This window comes from Abramis brama (genome assembly GCF_963993115.1).
Source record: "Abramis brama genome assembly, chromosome: 10".
Lineage (NCBI taxonomy): Eukaryota > Metazoa > Chordata > Actinopteri > Cypriniformes > Leuciscidae > Abramis > Abramis brama.
Genome location: NC_139972.1, coordinates 14,990,060 through 15,013,433, shown reverse-complemented (window position 1 = coordinate 15,013,433; position 23,374 = coordinate 14,990,060). Strand labels below are relative to the sequence as shown.

Here is a 23,374-nt window from a genome sequence, read left to right as displayed (position 1 = left end):
TCTGATCATTCCGGTTCTTTTCACAAAACAGATCGGTTTTGTTTGCCATTTAAGACTGATTCATTCATGGATCTAAGGACTTTTGTTCACTTTTGACAGCTCTAGGGCTTTCATGAGAACTACAGATTATACTTCTGCATTTGAAACGACAGAGGGCAGTTATTGTAAGAGTAGGATATCACTGAAAATCGTATCATACTGTGTCTACTCTTCATTATGGTGAAAGTGGAATTCTATGGCAACAGCTTTCTTACCCGTACGCAACAGTGTTTTGCTTTGGAGGGGGCGGAACTGATAGAACAACAGTTTATTTCAGGTTTCCACCTCCGTTTGACTTGTATGTTCGTTGTCTTGTCATGTTGACCACAAAAACAGGTTTTTCAGATTTTCCATTGCGCTGTTCTCTCTGTATTTACGATTCTTTGCAGCCTTTACTCACTTTTTACAACATGCTGGATCTGATCCTTTACTGATAACTGAAGGTAATTCACTCCCGCTAAATGTTTACTCTTCGAATTCTTGCACCCGGGAACAATACAAGTCGACACCACTATGACTAAATGTTTGCTAAGAAGTATTTCCTACTAAAGCAAGACTGTATTTGACTTTGGTAAACATATCCATAGCAGACTGTTGGGCGTGGCCTTGGTGCCCAGTGCATTATGGGTGTTGACGTTTTTCAGCCTATTTGGCAATTTGGTTTTCTCAAGTCAAGTAGCACCGAAATCAAAATTTCTACTGTATAGGCAGCCAAATTTTATTGAAAGCCCATTTTGCCACCAGTGAAGAACCCCTTTAATTCTTCATTTTTAGTTGAGGTATACTAAATAAACAACACTTTTAAATAGTTATGTAATATTTGGAGAAATGGATGGACTTCCATCTCACATTAAGAGCTGATATTTGCTTCTGCTCCCATTTGCATCAGTAGCAGCATTTGATTTCCATGTGCTATCAGGATCCAGAGGAGAGGCTCCTGTGTATTATAAATCTATGAATGGCATATGCATGTGCTGTGCTGGCAGTGAAAGGAGGATTGTGTGACAGTAATCAGAGTCCTGCTCTTCCCCGCTCCCACCCGTCCTGCAGGCCTGGAGTTCCCCTGGGGGCCGAAGCCCTTTGCGGAGGTGGTGTCCGGGCCCTTGCTCAGGAACAACCGACAGACGGCAGACAGCAGTGCCCTGGAGGGGTCCTACGTGGGGGTTTACTTCTCCGCACACTGGGTGAGTGCTTTGTGTTGCTAACCTAGCCATACTTTGAGACAAAATTGCAGTTGATTCAACTCTACATTTGGATCTCGTATGCTAAATGATTTTTTGTAACCTAGCTGTAAAATATGAATAAAAACTATAATAATCTCAATGATACTAAAATAACACTGATTAGAAATGAATAGAAACCACAGTAACACAGAATCGAGCATAACCAAAAAATGACTGGTGGTTCAGTGAGGGAATCAGCAATGGTTTCGAACGATTCGCTGAGTCAGTTTGATTCAAACCACCAATAACTCATGTGCAAGAACCAGTTCTTTTAAAAGAACCAGTTCATAAGAGTAATTTTTTCATGAATCGTATATCAAAGCTGAGTTGTGTTACTGTTCCCCTTGGGTTTCCCATCATATGAAACCTTTTCCACAGACACCCTGTTACGTCCCACTGTAAAAGTCACTCCACACACTCACATGTTCACAGGGGAACGGTTTCGTCGGTTCGGCAAACACGGGCACTGCTAGTGCCAGTCCACAGGGCAGCCGCCACAGTAACGGGAGTTTGTTTTTCCAGTCCCCCTCTTTTCCAAACCCAGACAAATTGTGAAGATGAGCCACAAAACCAGGCTATATATTTCAGTTTATTATTATTCCAACACCGCATTCCTCGTTCCTAACCAGCGTAAAGGAACCTCTATTAAAGTGACTTTTATAAGACTAAGTGTGCCTGGACATATTGTTGCCGTCGATAAACGAATGCCACTTTTTTCTCCATTTAAAAAACGACCTCAGATGACCTCAAGGAAACAGAGGAAGAGTGTGTAGCTTTGTGACTCTGTAAAGAAACACACAGAGACAGATAGGAATGAAGAAAGGAGAATATGTTACTGGTATTTTTACAGCTGAATATCAGTCAGGGTCCTCTTACTTTTCAATAATAATAATCTAATAAATATTAATAATATTAAAGAATAAAATTCAGAGCAGTCATTTCACTCACATGCTGGAGCTCCAACATAGCATACTGTAAATTTGAAGCGTAATGTTTGTTGAATGTGCGTCAAATCAACCATTTGGTAACACTTTATTTTGATTGGCCCCTTTAGACATTCTGTTGACCATAAGTAACATGTAAGTAATATTTCAACTACATGTCAGCTAACTCTCATTAGAGTATTAGTAGACTGTCTGCTTAATATCCGCTAAAACTTTATTTTGATGCTCCCCAAGAGACATTCTACTGACTATAAGTAACTTTGCAACTACATAAACTTATTCTACTAACCTGAATCCAAACACCTAATGCTAACCTAACAGTCTTTACTCAACTAATATTATTGAGTGTTAATTGACATGTAGGTGCAGCGTTAATTATAGAGAACTTAAGGGGACTATCAAAATAAAGTGAAACTCTTTATTTTAATGGGAATGATTTTAGTTTTTAGTTTTAGTTTTCTACAGACTGAAATTGTTGATCAAGTCTGATTGGTCGGCTCAGGAATATGAATACCTTAATGCCACATTCAGCTGATTGATATGCCAAAAGCACCACCATCATGGAAAGGTCAACATTTTCAGTTGTAAACTTAGAAAACATTATAAATTCATTATATATTTCAGTTTGTGGTGTGTGTTGCTGGTAAATTCTATTACCAGATGATCAACTTTCAGTTATTTTACATTCTATCACAGTTACTTTTACTATTAAATTACATTAGATCGCATTTTCTGCACTGATATTTTATTATTATTACAGAAATCTGTGGAATGTATTTCAATTTGGTAAATGAGTACTACACATATACTGGTATCTGGAAGCATTAATCAGATCTGCCTAAATATTTGATAAGGAAAGGCAGAAGGGCCGGAGGATATTTAAAACATTGTGAATGACAGGCGTTTTGAGTTCTGTGTGAATCTGCTGAGCTTTCGTTCAGTGTGGGTCTGCCGGTAGTCAAAGGTCTGGAGAGCTCTTGAAGAGAGCTGAGTGAGGCATGTCAGGCTGTATGTAGCACTCTTGCGAAAAGAGAAAAACATTCTGCACAAAATACCTCCAAGCTATAAACGAGAGGATGAGTTTAAAAGCTCTTCCAGGCCCTATTCACATTTGTTTTTGTTTTGTGTTTTTTCAGTTCAGGAGTGCTGAAGTGCAGGGAGAGTAATACTAAGTGCTCTGTGCGCTCACTAGGCCACTAAGTGCTGTTTATTATCAGAAACCCTTTAGGATATCTTGTCATAACTTATGTGTTTGTGTGTGTGTGTGTGTGTGTGTGTGTGTGTGTGTGTGTGTTTTCTCTTGTAGTGTCCCCCTTGTCGCAGTCTAACCCGAGTGTTGGTGGAAACATACCGGAAAGTGAAAGAATCAGGGCATAAATTTGAGATTGTATTTGTCAGTGCTGATAGGTAAGAAACATGCTTTTTATTTATTTTTTTTTCATTAAAATTATATTAGTAGCATAATAATTTCAGTGGATTCATTTAATGTCATACTATTATTATTTTTTTTTTTTTTTTTTTTTCAAAATCCTAAATTTCCAGGAAATTTTCCAAAAAATTAAATCTCTGTTTTTCAATGTGATCTTAGACTTTTGGACTTTTTACATAAACGCTTGCACAAGGGATGCACCGTTAGTTAAAATTCTGGCTGATCATTTTTCATCTAACACCGATAACCGATAAATGGCCAATATTAAAATCCTATACTATTTTGTCTTAATAAATAAACAGTAAAACTCTAAAAACAATCATTTTCAATGCTTCAAGTAAATTTAGGCTTCACAACATTATGTACAGTATAAAAAAATGGATATTCATTTTGACATTTGTTAAAGATTACATTTAACAGTGTAATTAAATTATTAATTAAGTGTTAAATATTAACTTTAAGTGTGATGGCAAAGATAATCTAAATGTAAAAATGGGGAAATTGTGTGCAATTATCCAATATTGGCCTATATACAGTTATATACAGTACAATATCAACTGATAGCAATAAATTAAAAATAACTAATATCAGCCGATAATTCATATGGCACAGATATATGGTGCTTTCCAAGCTTTCGCACATAATATCAGCCGTATATGCTGTTTATTTCCAATAATTATTTGATTATTTTAGATGTGGAGGACACTTTAAACATGCGATAAAGATGTGTCTTGTGATGTAGGTCGGAGGAGTCGTTTACGCAGTACTTCAGCGAGATGCCGTGGTTGGCAGTGCCGTACACAGACGAGGCCAGACGGTCACGACTCAACAGACTCTATGGAATCCAAGGTACGTCTGTGGACTTTAACTCTGGCTCAGGTGGAAGTGCGTTTGTTCGATATAACAGCATGTGGTTGGATGTCACGTTGGCCGTCGCTGGATACAGCTGACCCTGCCAGGAACTGCAAACTGAGCTGTTGGACCTCAGGAATGTGGGCGTATAATCAAGTTTACTTTACTATTACTGTTCCCCACCGCTCCCTCTCTCTTTAACTCGCTCTCTCTAGATCTCACTCTGTCTAACAATTCTGAAAACATGTTTTTTAAAGGGATAGTTTGACCAAAAATAATCAATCTGTCTTGATTTATTCACCCTCATGTCGTTACAAACCTACATGATTTTATTTCTTTTGAAGAACACAAAAAAATATATTTTAAAGAACTGTTGGGGTCAAAACAACACTTGGACCCCATTGACTTTCATTGTATGGCCAAAAAAACACTGATACATTTTTCAAAACTTCTTTTTTTTTTGCTTTGTTTTTTAAATGTAAATCTCTCTGCCGCAAACACGTCCGACATGTCCGAATGTGAAAAACTTGGGATGAAAAAATAAATTCTGATCGTTTTCTGCCCCCAAAAATGCATCGAGATGAATTGAGAGAGAAAGAACTGGCTTCTGGCCTATCCGGTCTGGAATGTGTGGAATTCATCTTGGATGAGTTGATACTGACTCCCCCCATCCCTCCACCTCCAGCCTGAAGTCGGTGTGCGAGTCTGATAAGGCCACTAATACTGCAGGCAGATTTCTATCTCAAAGAGGGCTTGAGAGAGTCCGGCCGTACAGAGAGATCAGTGTGACCAAAGGCCGTCTGAGTGTGTCTTTGTGGAAGAATGCTTTGCTTAGGGTGTGGAGGACCGTTGTGTGGCCTCAAGCCACTGCTCCACTTACCATCTCACACACCATCTCACCACCATCTTAACATCTACTTTGTATTAAAGTCAATAATACAAAGTAATAAAATTATAGATGAATTGTCCTTTAATTTTGTTAACATTTTGTCACATTCATTTATTTTTATCGTTTTGTCGACAAAAGCACAAAAATGATGAAAAAACATTAAAAAAACTGTAAAAACATTAAGCATTAAAACAAACACAGTGACATATTGCTAATACTTTAAAATAAGTTTAACGCAAAAGTTAAAGTTAAAAAAATCTATTCATTTTAATCTTAATTGTAGTTAATGTTAATTCTTACACAAGTAGTATATGTTAACATCATATATTATGAACTTACCTGAACAAATAGTTCATGGTTAATTTTTTTAAATGTTTTGTCTCTTATTCTCACCAAGGCTGCATTTATTTGATCAAAATAACAGTAAAACAGTAAAATATTACAATTTAAAATCACTGTTTTATATTTTAATATATTTAAAATAATCTATGGCAAAGTTAAATTTTCAGCGTCATTATTCCAGTCTTCAGTGTCACATGACCCTTCAGAAATCATTTTAATATGCTGATTTGTGCTCAAGAAAATGCTGATGTTGAAAACAGTTGCTGCTTAATGTTTTGTGGAAACCGTGATGCACTTTTCTTTTTTAGGAAAGTTAAAAAGAAAAAGATTTATTTAATATAGAAATCCTTTGTAACAGTATAAATATCTTTTAAATGTTGGTCAATTTAATGCATCCTTTCTTGCTAAATTAATTTATGCAAATCTTAGAATCTTAAAAATCTGATTTGATCAACACTGTATGCTTGAATCCTCAAAAATTTCCAGTATCAAGTCATTTTTTGGTCATCTCTGAACACAAAATGCTATTTTTGCGTGTTTGATGTTTATTATAGAGCAATGTAAAAAGAAAAGGGTGATTTTACACCAGTTTACACCAAATTATGTAAATAAATGTTATTTATATGCATTTATATATTGTTATATACCGGTACTGTTTTTTATTTTTTTTCTCCAGGTATCCCCACACTGATTTTTCTGGACACAGAGGGTCACATGATCACGCGACAGGGGCGAGTGGAGGTTCTCAATGACCCCGACTGTCGGTTCTTCCCGTGGCACCCGCGACCCGTGCTGGAGCTCAGCGAATCCAACGCCGTACAGCTGCATGAAGGGCCCTGTCTCGTCCTGTTCGTAGGTCAGCTGATTCTTCTCTTCTTTCTATTGAGATCATTGCTATGGAAGCTTGTTTCCGCCACAAAATAAAACATTTTAAAAGATAATTGCGACTTTTTATCTCACAATTGCGAGTTTACATCTCGCAATACTGACTTTATTTCTCAGAATTGCGAGATATAAAGTCAGAATTGCGTGAAATAAAGTCACAATTACGTGTTATAAAGTCAGAATTGCAAGATATAAAGTCAGAATTGCGTGAAATAAAGTCGCAATTGCGTCTTATAAAGTCTAACATTCTAACATTTTTTCTCGCAATTACGACTTTATATCACGCAATTCTGACTTTATAACACATAATTCCAGGTTTATATCTCGCAATTCTGACATCTTTTCTCAGAATTGTGAGATATAAACTCACAACTGTGAGATATAAAGTCCAATTCTAAAGTCCAAGACTTTTTTTTTTTTAAACCTCAGAATAGTTTTTATCTCACAATTCTGACTTTATAACACGCAATTGCGACTTTATATCATGCAATTCTGACTTTATATCTCCCAGTTGCGACTTTATTTCTCAGAATTGCGACTTTATTTCTCACAATTCTGACTTCATATCTCGCAATTCTGAGAAAAAAGTCACAGTGACTTGATATATCGCAATTGAGATAAAAAGTCGCAATTATTATTATTTATTTATTATTCAGTGGCGGAAACAAGCTTCCATACATTGCTGACGAGCACTCAAAGCCTATTGACTCTTCACCTCCCTTTTCCAACTACTATGCTCATTCATCTTTCTCTCTCATCCCTCTCAGACGCTGAGGAAGAGGGAGAGCTGGAGCCGGCCAAGGAGCTCATCCAGCCAATCGCAGAGAAGATCATGGCCAAGTACAAAGCCAAGGAGGAGGAGACGCCTCTGCTCTTTTTTGTAGCTGGAGAGGTACGTTTGTCGATTATATGTGTGTAATTTCAAAATTTCAATTTCATTTCAAACCTGTAAGACTTTCTTTCTGCTGCAAAGAAAATATTTTGTAGAATGTGTTTGCCAGTTTTGGCAGTATAATGAAAGTGAATGGTGCTGTCAAGCTCTAAAATGACAAAATAAATAAATTATCATATTAGTATCATGGAATACTAAATAAAAGTATACTATAGAAGTAGTATTCAGTCATCTGAGGCCATACAATAGCTTATGTGATTAAAATAACAACAAAAAAAAACACTGATATTTGAACGATTTGTTTATGAATCAAACTGATTCAGTTCTCGAGTTCAGTTCAGTGACTGGAGGAGAAGATTATTATTGAATAATGATTAAAATTTTGGTCTGTTTATCACATAAAGCATCATATGAGTTCATTAGGTTTATTGAGTGAGAATCCTTTTTTTATTCTCTGCCACAACAATCTGAATGTTTGCTTGCTTTTACACACAAGTGTGATGTGCCATCTGTTTCTGTATATTTGTGTAAAACAATCCTTCGGGGGGGCGGCCTGCAATCACCAACATGTACATGCAGTAAATAAAAGGAGCTGCAGTTGAATGGCAAGCACATGTAGCGCAAGCCTCAAACCCAGAGGGTGCCAAAACAGCTGTGCCCTTCTCTCTCTCTCTCTCTCTCTCTCCCTCCCTCGCTTTTTTTCATCTCCCTGATCACCTCTTCGTCTTTCAAGCCTGCATGCTAGGGAGGAAAGCCAACATTTTCATAACTCTTATCTCCTGTTTTCTCTTTGTGACCTTTGAGGAAGTCATGTGACGGCAGTGTTAATTAATAGACGATTAGCCGCCCCTTTCTTTCTTTTTCCTCTTCTCACTTTAACTTTCCTGCCACCGTTCAGTCTTTCTTTGTGTGAGGCACGCCCAGAAATGGCAGATCTTCAGGATGGCATTTCGCTTTGCCATGGTTTGAGTTTCAGGCATTCACCGCACATGTTTCTGTAGCTGTGCACGTCTAACCGAGCCCTACGTTACACATCTACCAGCATCTGACATTGTAATCCCTCAAAGTGACTTGCTTTGTGTACTTCCTTTCTATGCAATTTTTGTTTCCTTTTTTGGCTTTGCTTCTTTTCTTCTTTTTTTTTGCTTTTTTTTTTTTTTTTTTTGCTTTACCGTGTTTTGTTTTGCTCTGTTGTTTTTGTTATTTGTTTTATTTATTTTTTTGTTTGGCTGTTTGTTTGTTTTTTTTGCTTTATTGTGTTGAGTTTTGTGTGACTGTGTTTTGTTTTGTGTTTTTGTTTTGCTCTGTTGTGATGTTTTTGTTATTTGTTTTATTTATTTTTTTGTTTGGCTGTTTGTTTGGTTTTTTGCTTTGTGTTGAGTTTTGTCTGACTGTGTTTTGTTTTGTGTTTTTGTTTTGCTTTGTGCTGTCTTTGTTTTTTTAATTGATAATACATACAAGGTTTTTTTTTTTTTTTTTTTTAATCTTTCGTTGTCTCATGTTAACACCTTAAAATCTTGTGGCGATACTTTAGTGTATTTTAATGATTATCCTGGCAAAATGATTTGCACCATAGACTTTCATTGTAAGTAAATTACTGTAAATGCTGTTTATGTTTGTTCTTTCAAATGGGGGCCAAAATAATTTTCTGTGGTAATTGACAGCAAGTCACTTATGTTGATAATTTAACCTGTATTGAGGACAGAATATATGGCTGTTATGTGGAGCACATTTTCAACAGGCCCATTTATTAATTCATTGCATAACTCAACACATTGTTTCACTTTTAACACAGTCCATAAATCAACTGCAAATAAGTATCAAGTATTAACTTCATGTTTACAGGCCAGTGCTGTCAAATCAAAGCAGATAATGTGAGTGAAGAAATAAAGGAAATGAGATGCAGTGTGAGAAACTCATGTAGCCTGTCAAGGGCCAGATCGTGTGTGTGTGTGTGTGTGTGTGTGTGTGTGTGTGTGTGCACTTGCGTTCAAGAGTTTGGGGTCAGTATGTTTTTATGTATTTTTTTATTTATTTTGCAAGGATGCATTAAATTGATCAAAAGTGGCAGTTGACTTATAATGTCACAAAGATTTCCATTTCGGATAAATGCTGTACTTTTGAACTTGTTTTCAGCACTGATAATAATAAGAAATGTTTCTTGAGCAGCAAATCAGAATGATTTCTGAAGGATCACGTGACTGAAGACTGGAGTAATAATGCTGAAAATTCAGCTTTGCATCACAAGAAAAAAATACATTTTAAAATACCACAATATTACTGTTTTTACTGTATTTTTGATCAAGTAAATGCAGCCTTGGTGAGCATTACAGGCAATTTGTTTTTATGAATCAGTGCTAATCAATAGCATACCTCAAATGCTGTTGCTAGAGCGTAATGTGTATCTAACTATATACACATAGTTAGAGTATATTCCTTTAATCAGTGACGAAATAGTCGATCAAAGCCTGGCAGCGGGAGACGCATTCTTGCACTGATGGCTTTTATTCATTTCCAATGTGTGATTATTTGAACCTAATGTCTGGTGCAGCGCACAGCCAGAACACTCTTTGGGTTTAGATCAGAGCTCTCTCAAATAACCAATCAGCACAGGCCCTTCGTAGTGTGCTAGCCAATCAGACAGCCTTATCTCTGCTTGCATGAGCAGATAGCTAATGCTTATGGAATGCTACAGGCCCACAATAGGCAGAATAAACTTCACGTTGCAGGGCCGGTGCAATTTGGTAAACACACCGTCCCTTATCACGCTAGCAGCTGGAGCCAGCCACAGGCTGACCCTTTGTCTCCGCACACGGAGAGCTCAGCGCTGGAGGCGGTGAGGGACTTTGTGTGTGTGTGTGTGTGTGTGTGTGTGTGTGTGTGTGTGTGTGTGTGTGAAAGGGTTGAAGAACAGTTTACACAAGGTTAGCTGCTCCACAAAAGAAGATGCATGGCTTTCCATTGAGGTAGACAGCCTGAAAGATGTAATCTTTTCATATCTAAAAACCTGGAAGGGTTACACTGACAAGAGTCCATTTCTCACTGTATTTGCTTCTGCTGATGGACGGCTTTCGCTGATCTTTATCGGTTCACAATTTTACAAGGGTCCATTGAGCGCAAATCCCAGAAACAAGCTTTACACGTTGTTATATGTCAGATTTTGACAGTCATGGTCTCTCCTGGTTCATCAGTTTAATCTATTGCAGTGTGTTGTGAGCTCAGATCAGACTGGAATGCACCTGGAACGTGGAAAAGGAAATGATTATGGGTAAAAGCACCAGTGACCCCATGTGATCCACTTTTCCTGTTTTATAAAAAAGGAAATGGACAATTTGCAATTGTATTAGTGATTCACCACTCTTTATATTGCATGTGTTTTTGTATTTTTTTAAAGTAGTAACTATAATGTTAGACTACTGTAACAATACAGCCATTCCATCTCTTAGTAGTTTTGTTTGAAGTTGAGGTCACAAACTTTCTGTTGTCCTTTTTAGGTAGCAAAAACAGCACAGCGAGTTTTTTTTACAGGCCCAAGATCTGATTATGCGGTTTAATCCATGCACTGCTGTGGAATAGCTCATAGTTTCACTGCGAGCCAGTTAGAGATGGAATAAACGAGTCGAGATCTCATCGAAACTGTTGTACTGCCCTCTCGTGGTCAAAAAAAGCTACTCATATATTGCATTATAATAATGTCTTCCATATGAAATTACTATGCAGTTCATTCCAAGACATGCTCATTTGAAAGACCTTTTAAAGGATAAGTATAATCAATTTGTGTTAGGCTAGATGGCCTATTGCGTTGTTTGGTGGAGAAAGTTGGCACTTTTAACCCTGTAAAGCCTGACATCAGAATATATATATATATATATATATTTTTTTTTTTTATGGAACTGTTTATTGAACCCTTAGGCAAAATATAAAAGAAAATTATAAAAAAGTTTGCTTATCTGTTTTATGTTGTTGTGGTTGATTGTCATATTTGATATTTGACTGAGGAGGGAAAAACACCTCAGTTTTATTCAGAGGCCCAAACCGAGTAGTTAATGATATTTCTATGGCCTATGGACTATATTTCTTAAAGTAAGATAAAATTCTGATAGCGTGTAGTGTAAATCAGTAAGAAATCTATAACAGTATAGCAGACTATTTGCATAAATTGGATATAATTATCAGTGTCACTCTATATCTCTCCACATCACTCTATATAAATGCTTAGTTTTATGATCACAGATTTGTGGTTTATATCGTGGGGGGCAAAACATATAATTCACAGCAATACAATGAAGATTGGGATGCATAAATAAACGTTCCTGCCTGGTCATCATATTTTATACACAATAATTTTTTTAATAGAAAAATCATGTTGAAATGCAAGTAAATCTTTGTCGCTTCACTCTAGTAAATGTAACGATATAAAAGTTATTCTTACATTTAGATTATAGAAATCGGTAAAGATTCATAGAAAAAAATGACCTGAAGTCAACAACATATGAGCAAAAACAGTCTTGCCAAAACCATAATCCAATCTTTCACATAAAATTGTTCTCTTTAATTCATTAGCCATCCATATAGATGTTTTGTTTGTTTGTTTTTCGTATATTTTGGTGAGCCGCATTTGGTATTAAGGTCAAACCACATCTTGAAGAAAGACATTCAGAAAATAAAATCACTCTGGCTTTGCCTTTGTTACTCCACAGACATATATTTAGGAACCCCCAATGGGAATAATGGGAATGTTTTCCTCACACACTGTGTGATTCATCTCTCTGAAGTTTCCTGGGGTTTTAGTGCCTCAGAAACAACGAGGTGGGTGATGCGATGTTTTTGTCCCCCCTCCTGCTGTAGCAGAGACCTCCCCTCCATGGGGAGCGAGGAGCTTCAACGAAACTCCCCCGTCTGTGCCGTCATGCTGGTTTTGAGAGAGAGCGAGCGCTTTATACTGGCCTCAATGCAGTTTTTATGATTCCCTTGTTTCTCATAAACTCACAGTTCATTTCTTCACTCTTTGTAGTTGCAGGCTCAATTTAGTTATTTCGCTTTTCACAGACAATGATATTCACGTAATTTTCATCTCCCGACAGGACGATATGAGTGATTCCCTGCGGGACTACACCAACCTGCCTGAGGCCGCGCCTCTTCTCACCATCCTGGACATGTCGGCTCGAGCCAAATACGTCAAAGACGTGGAGGAGATCACGCCGGCTGTGGTAGAACAGTTTGTTAGTGACTTTCTAGCTGAGAAGCTCAAACCAGAGCCCATTTGAAGTCCTGGACTGCACTAAACTCCCCTGCGCCGTTACCCGAACCTCCATCTGGCCCTTGACCTCCAGGCGTGCGCTCCATTCTCTTCCTGTCAGACTGTTCGAACAGAATCGTACTTCGTATTGACATTTTTCTTCTTTTAATACGCGCCCCTCCATCATGAAGCGGCCGCCTCCTCCTGTGGTGCCTTGCATTTACTACAGCGCTGATGGTAAAATGCAGATTTTTACGTTGATTGTCTTTTTGCTGTTACATTTAGAGATTAGACTGAACCCTGCAGCTGCAAGTCTGATTTGCTCTTATCAAGATTTTTAGCAAGTATTTCCTTCTATCCTTGGATATTGTTTCAAGAATCAAGAGCTTAGAATAAATATAGCTTGGTAAGTGTATTATTATTATCATCATTTTTCCACAGACACTGCACATTATCCATGGCCATATGTTCTGTACGGCTGTGATCGTCTTCTTATGGGTGCTGATGAATATGCATACATGAACAAGCTGATGTTAATATCCTTGTATAGAAGGCACTATCTATTCTTTGTGTAGCTGCCGCTGTTTATTTTTAATGCAGTTTGCAAGTCTATAGTTGATTCTTATAAGGACTTCGCCCACCTTGTTGATATTTGATGTTGTTGAATGACTGATCTGTTGCCATCTCAAACATGACATTTAAGTGGATTTTCTGTGAAGGTCCCCTGTATTAAAGTGGTCTGTGTTTTTTGAAGGCACAATAAACAGCATCTAACTGCAAGATTCCTTATGAAATGTAGCCAATTAAAGCACACAGTCTGTCTGTCTGTCCTTGGTTGTTTTCAATGATGTCATAGCATTAAAACTCACTGTCTAAAACATCTGTGTTCTTTTTATAACTTGGTTTCATGTCAAATGAACTCCCTTGAATCACTACTGTATATAGCTATCTATGTGATTAAGTTCATTGTACTTTTAGTTCATTGATCACATTAGCTATTGCTTGATTTTATATTGTTGTTGGTAATTGACCTTAGTCAGGGTAACGGCATTACACTTAATTTCATTTTTGACAAGAATGAAAACGAGGCTGTGAGACATGAAACTAGGACCTTTATATACATGAACTAGGACCTTTATACAGTGTGTGGCATTGTAAATTCTCGAAGTCAATCCCTCACAGCCTTGTTTTCATCTGGATTAAAGGGGTGATATAATGCCCTTTTCACAAGATGTAAAATACATCTCTGATGTCCCCAGAGTGTGTATGTGAAGTTTTAGCTCAAAATACCCCACAGATATTTTCATATAGCATGTTAAAATTGTCACTGTTTGAGGGTGTGCAAAAACGCACCATTTTGTGCCTGTTCCTTTAAATGCAAATGAGCTGCTGCTCCCGGCACAGAGGGCGGAGCTTCAACAGATTGTGTCCTTTTACCTCACACTGAAAATTTCAAAAACTTTTAGCCTTTTATGTTCAAACCAGAGTCAGAAATATGGAGAGACTCAAGAAGAGGTTACAACATGTAGATAACATTTCTGAATGGTTAGTTGATGAATTTATGTAGCTTATGTGTAGTTATCTTCTAGTCATTGATTAGCATTTTCTGTCATGATAATCTATAAATCGTGTTCCCGGGGGCGGGTTTATGTAAATTTTAGGGTTGGTGATGTCACTAACCCTGGAGGAAGCTCCTGTAGTCCCTACCGGCCGTTTGTTGTAGTCCTTAAAAAGCAATTTCTTTAAAAGCAAATATCTCCCTTTGCTTTGAACTTTGAGCATTGTAACTTTGCAGATGTTGTTTATGCTCAAACAGCAACATTACACACTAACTAAAGTTAGAAAAGTGAAATCATAATCAACCACCCCTTTAAATTCAAAATGGCGTCTAACCTGACAAAGGTCTATTATTATTGGTGATACTGGATATTTGTATTTATGCATTTAGCAGACGCATATCCAAAGCGACTAACATTGCATTCAAGCTATAATTTTTTTTTCCTTTTTTTTTATTATTTCATTTTGCATGCTTTTTTTAACATTTAGATTACATTAAGGGCTGTTTACATGACACTGTTAAAAAGCATTTCCATCTAAAAACTACCGATGTCCGAAAGCGTTTTTGGCCGTTCATTTACACGGCAACAGCTCTTTGAAACTTTTGAAAATGGGTTTCTAAGTACAAGTTTTTGAAAACGATACCGTTATCGTCTCCATATAAACTACAAAAACGTGAATTTGTGAAAATGGTGACATCATGCGTATTACATGTTCAGTCTATAGGCGTGTATTGTTTCTCAAAGTGACATTGCCAACTACTGGCCTGGCATGAATAATACAGCGATTTTAGTCGGTTTCACGTTTTCTGATTTTAGCACATCATTGTTGTGTAAACATACCCTTACATTATATTTGCCATCATCGAACTGATTTAACAATAATAATTTAATAATGTAATCTTTACATTTTGTACATTGAACATCTTATTGTTTATTGGTGATATTGTTTGACATAGCCTACTTAAAGTGTGCAGCACATAGAAATGGACATTATTGGTCAAATATATTTTTTAATCATTACAGCATTTTAGATCTTGCTCTTCTGCGTGTTTTGTCAGACACCTTCAGAAGCTGCCGTCTGCCTTCAAACAGCAGTATACTAGCAGCCATAGCAGAGTTCAGGCTCTCCACTCCTGGAGCCATGGGAACAAAGATCCTTCTACCCTCCGTTTCCTCGGCCAATCCAAGAGCCTCCAAACTCAGTTCACGCGTCTCTCCACCAATCACCAGAGCCGTGCTCTTCTGAGCCCAACTCTCATGGTACACCTGAGGCTTCACACACGGCAGTGAAAGTTCATCATCAGAATCTTCATCAGAGTCACTCTCAATGGATTTATCCAAAGTAACATTTTGTATTTGTCCTGAAACTGGAGCAGATGCAGGGTCTTTTGTAAAAATGCTACAGTTATCCGCTATATGGACAATCACGTCCTTCGGTAAGTGCTCAGAAATGTCATCCCAGTCCAAATTAGGAAAAACCGGAAGGCGGAAATGAGCTCCCATTGCTGCGCGTAGAACCTTGGGCTCCCAGGCATCCACACAACCTGGAAAAATACAAATAAACAGCCAGTGCTTAGTGCTTAACACATTTCGATCATTTCATCCAGATTTCTTACACAAAAAACACAAAAAGCTTAGTTTTTAGAATGGGAACCACCAAACTTTGAAAACGTGTGAAGACCAAAATACATCATTTAATTTTTTAACTATTTGAAAATAAATATAACTTTTTTTATGTTTCGAGTCAATTTTGACCCGGATATCAAGTGTGACTTCACACATTATATAATGCAGTTTTTCGGCCCTTTTTGTACATCTATTAGTTAGATTTGTCTCAAAAATACTGAATAGGACAGAATTTAGTTGGTAAACATATTACATGCACTATACACTATAAACATCCAACAAATGTAAGTAACATAACAAATAAACTATATTAACTATATTCCACTATTCATTTCCTTCTCTCTGGGCCTCTAGTTGGTTCACGTAGTGTTTTTGCGCTGCGCGTCTGTGTTACACGTCACCACGTAGGCTCACTATTGGCCGACGCTGGTCATGTGTGTGATGCGTGATGACGTGTAACACAGACGCGCTGCGCAAAAACACTACGAGGCCCAGAGAGAAGGAAATGAATAGTGGAATAAAGTTGTTATTTTTGTTTGTTTGTGCGCACAAAAAGTATTTTCGTCGCTTGATATACTTAAGATTGAGCCACTGTAGTCACTTGGACTATATTAACGATCTCTTTAATAACTTTTCTGGGCCAGCAAGTTTCGGTCACCTAGCAGCCTATGGAGAAGTGATCCAGCGCTCAGATTTCATCAAAAATATCTTAATTTGTGTTCCGAAGATGAACGAAGGTCTTACGCGGTTGGAACAACATGAGGGTGAGTAATTACTGACAGAATTTTCATTTTTGGGTGAACTAACCCTTTAAAAAAACTATATCAATCAAGTTAAATGAATATATTTAGTTTGAAAACTATCTATAGTATATTTAAGTTATTTGTTGGGAAATATGTAGTTTTCATACATTCAGATTGTTTTTGAGCCGTCATGAGTTATAAGCTCAAATGAATTTAATTAAATCCATTGATTTAAATAGATAATTGGTCATTCTCATAATATATGTTCTTGTAAATTTCATAAAATTATATATTCAAGTAAAAATGATCATAAATATTGCTAAAAATGTTTTTTCTTGATTCACGTTTTGCTATAGTTCAAGCATTATATCAAAGAACTTCTACTTTTTGTTTATAAAAAAATTGGTAAGTGTAGTTATAACATGGTAAAAAGCTACTCTATTTTATAAGCTTACGTTCGACCGGGTCAAAACTGACCCGGATTGCAAAAATAAGCTGCAGATTTTTATGCGTCATAAGATCCCCTTTTCAACAAAAATCTTTTTCCATTTAAAGCTATTACATACCTTTGGTTAGGAGAACACGGTCACACCCAGCAGCTGCTGCACAGCGTAAAATAGTGCCTAGGTTTCCAGCGTCACGAACATTGTCACATATCAGGAACAAAGGCACAGACTGGTGACGTATGTCTTTTGGAAATGCCAGACGGGAGGCATCGGGTTTTGAGAATATAGCTGTGATTTGACAGAAACAGTGTGATTTGAGTTGTGTTATAAACATTTAGAAGTAAACTGGGTTCATAAGAGATTCGGCAACGGACCTATAACACCCTGAGGAGTGACCAGGTCAGACCAGGTCTTCATGTCTTCATATTTGACCTTGATGAGCTTGACCTGCTGTAGTTTATCTAGAGGAAGCTCCTGTAGTCTCTCCACCGTGCTGAAGAAGAGCGTCTGAGGAGACGCTCCAGCAGACAGAGCGTCACAGATCAGACGCCTGCCCTCCAGCAGCACCTTACCTTCCTTTTCCCGAAAACTTCTGGAGCGGGCCACACTGGACACCTTCCTGAGGGGACAACGGCATCATTGTTTTATGACTACGTTTTCTTTTAAATAAAGTAGTGCAAACACCATCATCAAATTCATGCGTTTACCTAATACCTATACTAATGTCTATCATTTTAAGTCATTCACCCATGAGGAGAAAAGAAGCACCGGCTGTGAATGGCATGATACTTAAAGTTTGTTGTCACAACGAACAAGAACGTAAACAATGGATCATAATGTCAAAACTGGATAATAAATGGTTGTAAAAAAAAAAGAATAAAAAAAAACGTATTTATGTCCATCTGCTCGGTTTTACAAACAAATACAGGATCCTTTCAATGTTCTTCCCAGCGCAGCTTTAAAGTGACATCCAAAAATGACAATTCTGCCATCATTTACTCATCCTCAAGTTGTTTTTTCTTCTGAACACAAAAGAAGATATTTGAATAATGTTGGTTGAACAGTTGATGGGCCCCAATGACTTCCATAGAATTCTTTTTTTCTTTTTGTGTTTTCATTTTTGGGTGAACTATCCCTTTAACAGAGATCCACAATATATCTGGTGCTCCCGTGCTCCTCTATTAAATACAGCAAATGTGTATATAGGCAGATATCTTGCCATTCAACACTCAAATGATGTATTTTGCAAGAATGCAGATGATATGATGTTGGTAACAGTCATTTTCCAGTAATATTTGTACTCACGCGAGTCTGTTATCTCCAGCAGGGGCCTTTTCGTAGCGCAGCCCCCCAAGCCTGTCCGTAATGTGAGGAGACTCCTCTGCACATTCAGACACGTGATGGCCACTCCACTTCTTGTTGACAGCTCTCTCTGAGACTTTCTCTTTGCGGTATTTATTATCACTCTCAGAGAGGTTTTTGCCTTTTTGTTTGAACATCTTTTGATTCATTTTATCAGATGTTTCCTTCGACTTAATAAATGTCTCTCGTTCACCATCGGGATACAAGACCGCCACGGGTCTCCGTCGGAGGGCTCGGACATATCGTCTCGAATTCACCAAGATTTGGTTATGCCCTCTAAATAATAAACTATGTTCCCCGAAAATAACAAATCCACGACTCACGTTATACATGAGCGCTGCCATGTTTGTTGACCGCGACTTGCGTCATTGGGAATGAATGAACTACCGATGTCCGATTCGTGAACGAATCGTTCTATTGAGTCGGATCTTTCCCAAGAGTTGGATGAATTGGTTCACTAAACCGGTTTCGTAAACTGTCAGTTAGTTATGCCAAGTAAACACAAACAGTATTAAATCTAAAATATCGATATAATTACTTACTATATGGTGCATAATAAAACAAATTAGACATGGCGTAATGTATTTCAATTGATAAAATGTCAATCCATAATATTTGGACATTGAATGAGTGACAGACTGAATCAGTGGATTCGGGTGGAAAGAGGATTTGAGAGATGGGAACAGATACTTAATGAACAAATAGAACTAGAAGTCAAATAAAATGTAACTTTTTATGACAGATTTACCAAAACACTTACGAAACAGATAAAATGTAATACAATTCAATGTCTGTTTGAGCTGAATCAGAGCTACAACACACTGACATGGACAGATGAAATTGCAATACACAACACTTAAATCACAGTAAACAGCAATATCTGAACCGATTCTTTGAACATAACTGTTCAAATGAACCGATTCTTGTGATTGATTCAGTTTTCACATCAATAGAATGGACTGTACCAAAGAATGATATAAGAATTGACCAAGAAATATGTTATAAACATTCTATTTAAAATGTAGTGGTGCTTTTTGCATTATATATATAAAAAATTACGTAATGTGCCCATATATATAATGGCATTACAAGTCCACGTAGAAATTAAACAAATTAGTTTGGTTTAGTCTGTGGCATGTTGACAGCAGAGCAATCGATCGCAAGGTGTGTGCATCGATACAGAGTGTTTGTGATCGTCGGCGTCGCCTTTACAGTGGGAGACTTTCAAGAGTGATGGCACTTAGAAGAGCACTGCATTTTGTTTTTAAAGTAGGAGACAGGACCAGAACAGCCACTTTTTACAGGGATGTCTTAGGAATGAAGGTAGAAGAGCTGTCTACTGACCTTATTGTAATATTCCAGTTCTGTATTCTAAACTCATTGAGGACTTTGCCTCCTAATAATGGTGATAAGACAGTTAATGATGTTATTACCAAATGCAGTTTTGACACGTCTGTGTTCAGTCTCGAATTACAGATTTATAAACAATAACTAATGACTTTAATCTACAGATTCTGCGTCATGAAGAATTTGAGGAGGGCTGCAAAGCAACCTGCAATGGGTTAGTCATAATATTTTTTTTTTTTTTTTTTTGTATCTTACTAGCTTAACTACTTAACCTGTAACTACTTGTATAACCTGTATGAATGGCAAAATCGAAACACAGATCTGTTCTTGTGTTGTCAGTCCATATGATGGGAAATGGAGTAAAACCATGGTGGGCTTTGGACCAGAAGATGACCACTTTGTGGCAGAGTTGACCTATAACTATGGAGTGGGTGAATATCGCCTTGGCAATGACTTCCTGGTAAACTCCTTATACATTTACATTCAAATCACACATACAGTAGGATATAAACATCTGAGACCTTTGAGAAAAAAAAATCAAATAAATGAATAATACTATATATATATATCTTTCTGTCTGGCTGTGTGTGTTCAAAAGTTGTGTACACATTTTTTCAGGATTCTTTGATGAATAGAAAGTTTAAAATAACAGCATTTATCTGAAATATAAATCTTTTGTTACATTATAAATGCCTTTACTGTCACTTTTGTATTAAGTATTCATTTCTTTCCAATTTTTTTTTTTTTACTGACCCCAAACTTTTGAACAGCAGTTTATGTTACAAAAGCTTTCTATTTCAGATAAATGCTGTTCTTTTGAACTTTCTATTCAAAGAATCCTAAAAAAATAATAATAATGTGTACACAGCTGTTTTCAACATTGATAATAATAATAAGTGTTTCTTGAGCACAAAATAAGCATATTAGAATGATTTCTGAAAGATCATGTGAAACTGAAGACTGGAGTAAATGATGCTGAAAATTCAGCTTTGTATCACAAAAATACATTTAAATTTTGAGAATATATTCATGATAAAATATGACATGATCATCATAATTTGCAATTCAACTTTTAACTTGAATTGACATCATTTATATTTAGGTATTAATTTTGTTATCAGAATGAAATAAAGCATTTTCACTAAGTCAGTTTCTGACTTTTGGTCCACACCGTATATTTTCTGTGAAATGGGATCCTGATCTTTCCTCTATCTGTGCTCTTCAATATTAGGGTCTCACTCTCCAGTCTAGTCAGGCTGTGAGTAATGCGAAGAGGTTAAACTGGCCTCTCACACAAGTTGGAGACTCTCTCTACATGACTGAAGCTCCGGGAGGATACCGCTTCTTCCTTATAGACAAGGAACAGCCGAACTGTGGTGGGTATTTGCGTGTTATAATAGGGATGTGAAAACTTCCTTCATGAACTGTAGTAGTTAATAGTGCCATTATGTAGTGCCATTATATACTGACTCCTAACTGATTGTTTCTTTTCTTGGTAATAGATCCTGTCCAGAAGGTCTCCCTGGCAGTCTCTGATCTGCAGCGTTCTATTCATTATTGGTCTGCCCTGCTGGGAATGAAAGTTATTGAGAAAAATGAGGACAAAAAGATTGCCTTAATGGGATTTTCAGATAATCAGGTTTAGCTGAAAATAATCCATTTATTGTATTTTTGGCAATAATTAAATTATGAGGACATGCCATTCACCAAGGCCTCATGAACAGTCTTGAGTTTGGTTATCCTCTTTTTTATAAAACTTCTATCAGGCTCTTATGGCAGGAAAGTAATTTATACGAATGCATATACACATTACCGTTCAAAAGCAAATTCATGAAAGAAATGAGTACTTTCATTCAACAAGGATCAAAAAGTTTATACTGTTACCAAATATTTTTATTTCATCAAAGAATCCTGAAAAAATCATGGTTTCCACAAAAATAATGTTTTCAACATTGATAATACTAAGATGTTTCATGAGCAGTTAGTCAGCATATTAGAATGATTTCTGAAGGATCATGTGACACTTAAGATGATGCTGAAAATTCAGCTTTGCCATCACAGGAATAAATTACATTTAAAATATATTCAAATGGAAAACAGTTCTTTTAAATTGTAATATTTCACAATATTACTGTTTTTACTGTATTTTTGACCATACACATGCAGCCCTATTGAGCACAAGAAACTTCTTTTTTTTTATTAAAACATTTAAAAATCATACTGACCCCAAACCTTTGAATGGTGGTGTATGTGTCTTGAAATCAACTCTTGTGCTTTTGTAGTGTAAGCTGGAGTTACAGGACATTGGAGGCGATGTGGAACATGCAACTGCTTTTGGAAGGATCGCATTCGCTTGCCCTCGGGATCAGGTCAGATAATTTACTCGAAACCAACATCCACATCAGATTTTACTTGTTGTAATTTTAAGGAAATGTCTTTGTTTGGCAGTTACCAGACATTGAAGCCATAATGAAAAAAGAAAAGCACAAAATCCTCATGCCGCTTGTGAGTCTGGATACACCTGGAAAAGCCACAGTGGAAGTCGTCATTCTTGCAGATCCTGTGAGAATTTATTGTGTAATGTTACTGAGACTGAATGTTGAGTGTTTGCAAAAGTATGCTTGGCTGACTCAGATCTCCACATGATGTAGGATGGTCATGAGATCTGCTTTGTGGGTGATGAGGCATTCAGGCAGCTTTCTGCAATGGACCCCAAGGGAAATGAGTTACTGGATAAGGTAATTTAGAGTATAAAATAAATCCTGTGATCCACTTACAAGCCGCATTCATGTTTTCTGTTTGGTTTCTTTCACAGGCCATGGCTGCAGATAAGAGTGACGAGTGGTTTGCCAAACGCAACAAGCAGAAGGCTTCAGCATAAAGACTGTCTGACGTCATTGACACTGCGTGAAAAGATCCAGGGTGTGCAGTCAACCAGATTATTATTATTATACATTTCAAGGGTTTACTAATGATAATCCAGGTTTCTTTTATGAAAATAATGCAAATTCTACAAAGAATCCCTAAAACTTCAATAGGACACACACTTTTGGACATGATGAAAAATATGTGTATTTCTGTTATTCCTCGTGATTATGTAGTTATTCTCTTAAAAGTGTATATTTTTGATAAATAAAGAGGATAATCAGCAAGTGTAATGTTACAAATATTCATAGTGGCTATTAAAATAAACATTTCCTTTGGTGCCATACCAAATTAATTGCAATTATTGTTTACAATGACAAATGCATAGAAACATTCATGGTACACTGACAAGACAAAGCTTTCCGTTTCATTCCACTGACCAGCAGAGATCAGTATTGTAATACTTCTACATCATATGATGTAAATCATATAAATAAATGTAAAATATTCAACACTTCCAAGTTTTGTTAATTAAAAAATAAATAAAACAAGCGTATCTTTTTTTGTTTGTGAAACTTTACATGAAGAGCTGATGTAATTTAATTCCTGTAGAGGTTCTATCTGTCCTGTCTTTTCTGTCAGTTTATTGTTTGATGCATTATAAAAAAAAATAATATTTAAAAAAAACCCAC

General features: G+C 36.8%; 3 protein-coding genes across 3 annotated transcripts in view; 2 read left to right on the top strand and 1 right to left on the bottom strand.

The window, feature by feature from the left end:
- Nucleotides 1–13,612, top strand: part of nxn (nucleoredoxin) — a 69,149-nt gene extending 55,537 nt beyond the window's left edge. The window contains exons 3-8 of the mRNA XM_084125720.1: nucleotides 1,090–1,223; nucleotides 3,513–3,613; nucleotides 4,378–4,484; nucleotides 6,395–6,574; nucleotides 7,371–7,495; nucleotides 12,580–13,612. Of these exons, the coding sequence (XP_083981846.1) occupies nucleotides 1,090–1,223; nucleotides 3,513–3,613; nucleotides 4,378–4,484; nucleotides 6,395–6,574; nucleotides 7,371–7,495; nucleotides 12,580–12,762 (830 nt within the window). The 3' untranslated portion in view covers nucleotides 12,763–13,612. The remainder of the gene's footprint in view (nucleotides 1–1,089; nucleotides 1,224–3,512; nucleotides 3,614–4,377; nucleotides 4,485–6,394; nucleotides 6,575–7,370; nucleotides 7,496–12,579) is intronic.
- A 1,587-nt stretch (nucleotides 13,613–15,199) lies between these two features.
- mrm3a (mitochondrial rRNA methyltransferase 3a) lies at nucleotides 15,200–18,834 on the bottom strand. Its single transcript, XM_084127491.1, has 4 exons — nucleotides 18,414–18,834; nucleotides 17,483–17,727; nucleotides 17,229–17,396; nucleotides 15,200–15,837 (listed from the first exon to the last, which is right to left on the bottom strand). Exons 1-4 carry the CDS (start codon nucleotides 18,812–18,814, stop codon nucleotides 15,311–15,313), a joined length of 1,341 nt encoding a protein of 446 aa, XP_083983617.1. The 5' UTR covers nucleotides 18,815–18,834; the 3' UTR covers nucleotides 15,200–15,310.
- Nucleotides 18,835–19,601: 767 nt separating this feature from the next.
- Nucleotides 19,602–23,344, top strand: glod4 (glyoxalase domain containing 4). Its single transcript, XM_084126828.1, has 9 exons — nucleotides 19,602–19,793; nucleotides 19,982–20,031; nucleotides 20,157–20,277; nucleotides 21,049–21,193; nucleotides 21,320–21,456; nucleotides 22,100–22,186; nucleotides 22,266–22,379; nucleotides 22,469–22,555; nucleotides 22,633–23,344. The coding sequence occupies exons 1-9, from the start codon at nucleotides 19,704–19,706 to the stop codon at nucleotides 22,696–22,698; spliced, it is 897 nt and encodes a 298-aa protein (XP_083982954.1). The 5' UTR covers nucleotides 19,602–19,703; the 3' UTR covers nucleotides 22,699–23,344.
- Nucleotides 23,345–23,374: the final 30 nt, after the last annotated feature.